This window comes from Mandrillus leucophaeus, unplaced genomic scaffold, assembly GCF_000951045.1.
Source record: "Mandrillus leucophaeus isolate KB7577 unplaced genomic scaffold, Mleu.le_1.0 Scaffold803, whole genome shotgun sequence".
Lineage (NCBI taxonomy): Eukaryota > Metazoa > Chordata > Mammalia > Primates > Cercopithecidae > Mandrillus > Mandrillus leucophaeus.
The window spans coordinates 719,405-727,735 of NW_012108731.1; the positions used below are offsets into that span (position 1 = coordinate 719,405).

The window sequence follows — 8,331 nt, forward strand, 5'->3', positions numbered from 1 at the left end:
TTTGAGTTAGCCAGATCAGTCACTGACATACTAATACAACAAAGTTAAAGCTTTTGTTATGTCTTGCTGACCCTATCTTTTAAAATCTACTTCTTCAAATTGACTTCTTTGTCCTTTGGTTTGACATCTGATTACAGAAATAAATAGTTTTCTGCAAAAGTTAGTTTTAAAAAACCATGCTTGGTCAAGATTTTCAAAGTAGAAATACTGCAAAATAACAAGAACACAAAACAGAGTTTCAAAAGTTTAACTTTATTTTTTTTTACTAAAGTCCAGAAATTTCTGTAAGACAAGTACATTAATGAAATGTTTCCAAAGAAATACTGAACAATATATACTCTAGTTTGCTGAGGGTTCCAGCTCAAGAGTTCAAACCTAATTCTTGTGCAATAAAAATCAGCATGGATCTTAGATGATCTAGAATACACTGTGTTTTGAAATCCACAGCTGGTTTCATTTTTAACCATAATGAAAAACCAGTACTCCTATTCCATCAAATTGTGTTTTATAAGCAATAATAAATTCAGATCCACTGTATTATGCAACATACATCTTTGGAAAGCAACATAAACAGTGAGATCAGATCAGTAGAAATATACACAGTTAAAAGAAATACACAAAGTACTGTAGTTTTATTAAAAACTACTACTTGAGAAAGAAATCTTTCCACAAATAGCATAAAACTGTAGAATGATGAAAGGATTTGGGAAAGCTTTACAAAAGCTTAATTCCAATTGTATCTTCCTGAGGGTGGTGGCAAAGGGTATTTCCTTCCTTCTCTGGGATATCCCTGAAAATAAACAAAAGAAAAGAGTTTATTTTCTGGACTGATACTCCTGCAAGTCAGTTAATTTTACACTTCTATGGAAAAATACATCATAAAGAAACTGAGTATGTGTTAAAGGTACAGCACATGGAAAGGTCCCATAAACAGGTGCTTTGATCCACAGCTTTAACACAAACTTGTTGCAAAGTTGGAGGCTAGCACAAATGCTATTACTGAAAAATAAAAAAAAAAACCTTAACAATCACAAATGCACACAAATGCACTAGAGTTAAGTGTTTTGTGTAAACAACATGTACAGACAGTGGTTCTCAATTTTCCCACCGTCCTAGCAGTAGTAATTCAAGTCACTTTGTTGTAAGATACCCACATCAATTTAGACTTACTACACAAGGAAAGTAACTTTGCTTTAACCAAGGCAAGAGCTTGCTAAGTCAGTTAAGGCCAAATTGATTTTAGGGATTTTTTTATTTAGCAACAAAAAGTAGGACATTAAATGATATATTAAGGTTATTACACAATCCATTAGCAATGACCTTTATAACAAACATATCCTAGAATGCTTGCAAATAACATTTCTGTATAACAAAAGATAAACCTGACACCTCTTCACTGTAAGTCCTTTTCTAGGCCTCTAGGGTTTTGAAATGGAACCCCCTCCCACCTCATTTTGCCACCCAGAGAGCACTTCAGTACTTTAAATATGAACATGTGCAGACTCAAGGCCAGAATGTAGGCTAAGGCCTTGTTTGGTCATATAAAACTTTACTAAACATACAATGAAGTAATGATTTTATGTTTTTAACAACAGACTTCTGCAATTTAATAGTGCTTCAAACATTGTGGTTTAATAAAAAGTATCTCCGTGGAAAAGAGACTGAGAAAGAAGAAATGTTATTTTCAAAAAGTCCTAAAAGAATAAAAAATTTACCAATTAGTTTATATCTTTTAAGTAAATAAAATTTTACCTCCTACAATAGCAGAGAGTTCCTTTAAAAGGAAGATCTCCAAAGGAGGGAGGAAAATGGATGAACTGGGGTCAGCAGTCTAGGCAGCCAGCCCCCAGCTCTCCCGCCCAACTGTGTGAGGTTTTTAGGGTTTCAGTTCCTGACTTGGAAAATGAGGTGACTAGACTATACATTCTCCAAGTTTCTTTCAGTTACAAATATGTCCTCACTTCAAAAATGCTCATCACTGAAACTGCCTAGTGCCATCTAACCACAGTAACATAAAGAGCCTTAATTCACTGATGTGATTTTGAGGGGTCCTGGTTTGAAATAATTCAAAGCAAAATTCTATAAACTGATTTAAATAAACTGTAAAAAAATCCTCTCAGAAGACATTAACTATTTGCAGTTAAGGTGATTATCTTCTTGTAAGGTGGAGATACTTGTAAGAATACATCAAAAAAGTATACAAAATATGTTCCTTAGCTGTGAGAAGAGAGGTCTTACTAATTAATATGTGAAGCACTGCACAAGGCCTGGAGGCAACACCAGGTAAGCAATTTAAAAACCACTTCACATCACTGCAGGTGCCAAACGCCATAAACACTACACTCTGAATCATAGCATTCCAATCTTGTTCTCTAGTAAGGATTCCATTAAGAGCATGTAAATACTGGCCAGGCTGTCAAATTGCTGGAGGAAATTATGTCAAACAGACCTCAGTCTTAAATGCTGCTAAAACTGGATGCTGTAAAGAGAAAGAAATGAAGCTTACATATACTAAATTTGTCTAGGAATTATGACATTCAGTGATACAGCTGCTTACATTGAGAAGAAAAATACGTGGAAGATTATCAAGCAGAGATTTATGAGGAGGGATATCAGATGAATCAAGACAGGAGACTTCTAAAATGACATTTTAAAATGACTTCTAAAAGACAACAGCTGAAAAAGTAGACTTACTTTCCAGCTTCCAGAAAATCACCCATTATGAGGGATCTAGGTTCTACTAAAGAACAATATCCTTAAAGAAAAAACAATGTTTTGGTGACTGACTATATTTGGACTAATTATCACTGACTGCTATGATTTAAAGGGCTTTTGGGTTAGAAATTCCTTGGCAACTTCAAGGTATATAACCTATTTAGTGAGGCAGGTACTCAACCCATATACATTTTTAATGACAGACCAAAGTTCAGCCAAGATACTCTATCAGTGTCTTCTCCAGAAATGTTGGTAAGAAAATATGGAGTCCTGTGAGCCTTGTTGAAATATAAAGTGAGCAGTATGCTTTTCACCCCACAACCCATTTACCTGTCTCCCTCCACGATCATCTCGTCTGGGTGGATACCCACCAGGCCCAGCTAGCATCTGGTACTGGTTTGGCTGGAAGGCTGCATTCTGGGTTTGCAGCATCCGGTTCCATGGGAGCAGAGGTTCAGCCCCAACGCCTCTGTAGAAAAGTACCAGGTTTACATCAGAAGCCACGCCTACTATACAGCACAAAGCCTAAAAGTGGCAGGTATCATCTCCAAATTTTAGTACAATCCAATTTACCTGGATTTATCATATGGGATACAGAGTATCAGAATGGCCTTTGTGTCCCTTATATCCAGTATAATCTAACATGTTTCATGAAGCATGAGCATTTATTACAATGGATGTTTAAACTCAACTGAGAAGTTCTGACTTTTAAAAATTATTTTGTTCATTTTCAATTGGGAAATTTCCTTTTTAGTCACTTAAAGATGTAGACCCAAGATCACCAAGTTGGCTACATTTAAGATGCTATCCAAATAGTAAACATGTACACGACAGGAGAATGAGGCTTTATTTTCAAAAATGTCCAGACTTGTTCTTGGATCCATTCTTTCTACTTAATTGCAGGTTGCAAATGAATTCTTACTGCTGAGTATTTTGAATCCAGGGTAGGAGACTTGGCTGTTTTTTCCCATCCATTATTCTGTTCAATATGTCAGAAGGTCTGATTGGGAGGAAACCTTTTCAAGTTCTATTGATGCAGCTTTCAATTGACCACGGTGACCTAGCAACATGAGCACTAATTGGCATGGGCTGACTGGCATTTGGTGTACAGTTTACATGGGAACACAGATTCAACGGCTATTATAACCCAGTTTGCTGTCCCAGATTACTAGTCGAAAGAAATGTTTTAATTGTCTTCAAGTGCCTATTTTAACTTTGCAGATGCAAAGCAAAAGGTATAATGTACTAAATCATAACTTAATTAAAAACTGTCACATAAACAATGTAGCAAGGATATATACCTTCTAAAGGCAATCACCATTTAAGACTTTCCCCTTAAGGCACTTTCCATAACTTCCATTTTATGGAAGGCACTGTAAAGAATAAACAGAGGCAAATGCGCCAGTATATTTGAACATTAAAAGCTTTGGGGCCACTGACCATGTTAGGAGGAATTCAATAAAACTTCAAATTCACTGAAGTGCTGACTAGCTGGTAACCAGTTATAACCATAGCAGCATAAGAATTTCAATTCCGAGGTCTTAGGGGAAAAAAGCCCGGTGCTGGGCTCACTGGGTAAAGCATTCTTCTCACATCTATTCAAGCCTGAATCCATCCTCTCTACCCCCACTCTCCTCCCTTCACTTGGAGCTTGCCTTCTTTTTATTAAAACAACACCAGAGATAATTATTTTTGTGTGATGGCTCGAAGAGATGAACTGCTCTCTAAAGAACTCTAGAAAGACTAAAGCTTTTCTTTACAGTTGGTAGCTGAAACCAGAGCTCTAATAACAATATGTTATAAGTAATTCAGAATACAATTAAAAATAAGTTTTTATCTCAGAAAGAAAATGCATATGGCTAAGGCTTTTAATTATTTTTCAGGATAATTACTAGCACAAATATATTTTAGCAAGAATGCCTCCATTTATTTTAGCAAAAACAGCTCCATGTGCAGAGATAGGAATGGTCTCTTCCAGTCTCTGCAGGAGTGAAGAGCTAAACTAAGGTTTGTGCTGTAACCAAAGTCTCCTCAAAACTGGGCCAATTAATGCAAAACCTATAGGCTAAAAATACAATTCATATCTTAACTATGATCAGTTTTTCTTTTGAGTCTTACAATAATAAAATTCAACTGAGTTTTAGGAAGATCTGCTGGCATAAATAATATACATTATAAATGCAATTCAAAACTATTTTATGTTCCAAAAACAGATTAAGAACAAAGCCACAGTTTAAAAACGCAAGTTCTTTTTGTTTGATTACTTATAATGTTTTTTGACAAAGATAATTTTTATGGAAAAAATCATCAATAATTAAAATTAAACAGAAGACAAAAGCAAGGATGTCATGTACTACCCTCTTCTGACTTTTATGACAGAAAGGCCTTTATTTTCAACAAGTTTATCTATATGTCTAGACTAATTATATAATTTGCAAATACTTACAAAACTAAAAATTTGCCTAGGAAATTATGTTTTAAAATCTGGGATGGAAGCACAGAGACTGACATATCCTAACTTCTAAAAATTAGCAATGAGGCCAGGCACGTAGCTCAGCCTGTCATCCAGCACTCCAGGAGGCCGAGGCAGGCAGATCACTTCAGCAGGAGTTTGAGACCAGCCTGGGCAACATGGCAAAACCCCGTCTCTAATAAAAATACAAAAATCAGCCAGGCATGGTAGTGTAGGGGCCTGCAGTCCCAGCTACTTGGGAGGCTGAGGCATAAGAATCACTTGAATCTGGATGGCAGAAGCTGCAGTGAGCCAAGATCATGACATTACACTCTAGCCTAGGTGATGGAGTGAGACCTTGTCTCAGTAAATAAATAAATAAATAAATAAAGTTAATAAATAAGGCAACTTATTTGAGCCATTTGGCATCGTAGATGACAACAATATTCTTAAGTTTCCAGATTGTTTTGGAAAGTTACTGGCAATGTGAACTACTATGAATTTGGATATTTTAAATGTATACATATGGTAAAACCAGAGTTTTAAAAGATATTTCATGATTGAGCTTAACACCCATAGGAAAAAAATTAAATGGCTGCCTTGCAAATGACTGAAAAAGAGGCCTCCATCGACAAGAAGAATCCAAACAATGTGGCAGAACTCAAGTGACAAAGATAACGCTGGGTATCTATTAACTCTAGGCTGTGTCTGTGTTGGGAGGATGTTCCTGTTGTATTTTTAAATCTACTGGATATATGGATTATACATACCATCCTGAAGTAGAAAATATTCAAGAAATGCAATGTAATTAAAAAAAAAAAGACACTCAAAAGTCTCTTAATAGGATTCTCAACGAACACTCAGAATAGTGCCATGGAAACATACTGAACTAAGGACTGGTAAAAACCTGGTTCTGGACAAAATGGTGTATTTCTTAAATGTCTGTAGGACTTTTATGATAGAACTCTATTATGCTCACATTTACCTTTTGCTTTCAGGTATAATTTTAAGTATTTGACTAAAACTAAACCAAAAAACATCCCCACAAAACTTGTCACTAACCTGCTGGGTTCACAAAGTCAGAATAATACTAGTACTTGGCTAGGGTAGAATAAGAACAAAACCTGATGGACAGCAGGGCAAGGGAAGGGACAATGATGACGATCTTAGGAAAACTTTCAATGTGAACAGAGGGGAGGAAAGCTGTTGGGGCCTTAGAAGTGGAAACAGATCCTTTACTTCCTTTGAAGTCCCTACGTCTTTATATTATGCTCAGAGTAAATATTCTGGTAAGTTTTGTTCCAGTGAAAAGTTTCTTGGTAAAGAATGGCACAAAAGAGTGACCTTAGGTAAGCTGCTGAACTTCTCCGTGCCTCACTTTCTTCATTTGCAAAAATGTAAAAATAATAGCATCTATTTCAATGCATTGCTGGGAGGAATAAATGAAATCATTCTTATTAAAGGATGTGAACAGTGTTAACATTTCGTAAGCAGACAAACATTTGCCATTATTATCAGTATGGAAAGTGAGCAATAAGATAGGGAAACCAAGTATATAATTTAGGAAAGATTTACCCCTTACTCATTTAATTTCTGCTTAAAATTGGTGGTACCGAGGAAAATGAAACAGCACATACTGTGTGCTTTCAGAAAATATACTAAAATCGAAACATTAATACACACATTGCTAGTCGTACTACATTTAATGAGACTTGCACTAAGTTGATACTATCAGTAAACATCGAATAACATGATTCCTTTTATCCTCTTGAAGATAACAGTGAAATGAAGTTTTGGAGTCTCTAAAGAGTTATAAAGTTTTCTTAAAAGGGAGCTGCATTTAGAACCCCATTTATAAAAACACTTTATTCATTTCAGATGTGAACAGATTAGAGATTGTTAACATGGCAGAGGAGAAGATAATAGAACAGATTAAAACTGGGAAGGCAAAAAAGAAAGCCTTATTATGATGTGGCTTAATTTGTTTTTGCATTTACTGATGTTGGCAAAACCATCGTGAAATGATTGCATTTTAAAGCTGGCCTTTAAAAATTATTCTACAGAAGTTAATTATTCATAACGTGCCTCGCTGTCTTGTCGTACAGAGTCCATCTGACTTAGGAGCATACAACTTATCAATGAAGAAATACATGTTAAACATCCCTTGTTATTAAACCATGTCACATTCTTCCTAGTCCATGGTACTTATTAGACTGCAGATCCCATAATCCTCTTCTGAGTCCCTTCTGCGTTTAATTCAGTTCAGTCTTAAGTAGTTAAAGAAACTGTTTTCAGTGGCAACTAATAACTACTGACCTACAGTGACACTGCCCTACAATAGGCTTGTCAGCCCTGAAAAAGTTGTACCAAAGAAGCTGATTAGGACTTCAAGAGGTTTGCAGCAAGAATCAATGGTTGGTCTGTACTAACGCTGCATTGCCCGCACAGAAATGATAAAAGTGGAACACCATTAGTTATGCCTCATTAAGCTGCACAACCCTTCTAAAAAGAAATTTGTTTAGCCTGACCAAAACCTAATACCGTTTTAAGCTGTGTTGCATTTTTCAGGGCATCTCAAAAGCATCAATAAAATAAAGGCAAAGAACCAAGAAAAGTAAGAAAGTATATTAAACATGAGTCTTTTAATTCAAAGTATTAGCTATATACTTCCTTTTTAAAGGATAGGCACAAGGGAAACTGTTTTTGGTGGGAAAAAGTACATTTCAAACCACGGAGGTTTTAGCTTCCATAAAACCCGTAAGCCCCAAATGTTGGTGTCAGAAAGTATTTAAAAGTCATGTCTACTTTAATATTACCTGTCAAACCTTTGCTGCTGGAAAAGGGGAGGAGGACCTCGCCAGGAATCCTGGGGCCTCATATCTGAAAAAGAAACAGAAAGGATTAAGAAGATTTTTTAAAGTAACCAATATTCAACTACCCAATATTTTATAATTAAAAGTTCTTGAAAAGAATCTGAGAAAGACTGTAAACTAAATAAACTAGTATCATAATAACACACGCCACAAACGTATAAAGATAGGTAACTAACAGGGTCAGCAAATTTTTTGTTTTATTATTTTTCCTTTGATAACAAAATAGGTTTAGTAATCCCTGGCCACTAAACTCACATAATCGTGTGTGTGTGTGTGTGTGTGTGTGTGTGT

General features: G+C 35.7%; 1 protein-coding gene across 5 annotated transcripts in view; it reads right to left on the reverse strand.

Annotated features, from left to right (window-relative positions):
* Window positions 1-233: 233 nt before the first annotated feature.
* The window catches only part of XRN2 (5'-3' exoribonuclease 2), a 93,769-nt gene continuing 85,671 nt past the window's right edge, over window positions 234-8,331 (reverse strand). For 4 of the 5 annotated variants that reach the window (XM_011967600.1, XM_011967596.1, XM_011967598.1 and 1 more), the window contains 3 exons: window positions 7,984-8,047; window positions 3,046-3,184; window positions 234-790 (listed from right to left, as the gene is read on the reverse strand). In XM_011967600.1, coding sequence (XP_011822990.1) covers window positions 725-790; window positions 3,046-3,184; window positions 7,984-8,047 — 269 coding nt within the window. In that variant the 3' untranslated portion in view covers window positions 234-724. Of the gene's footprint in view, window positions 791-1,871; window positions 3,185-7,983; window positions 8,048-8,331 lie in introns of those variants that run through there. The other variant, XM_011967597.1, reaches the window with a different exon arrangement.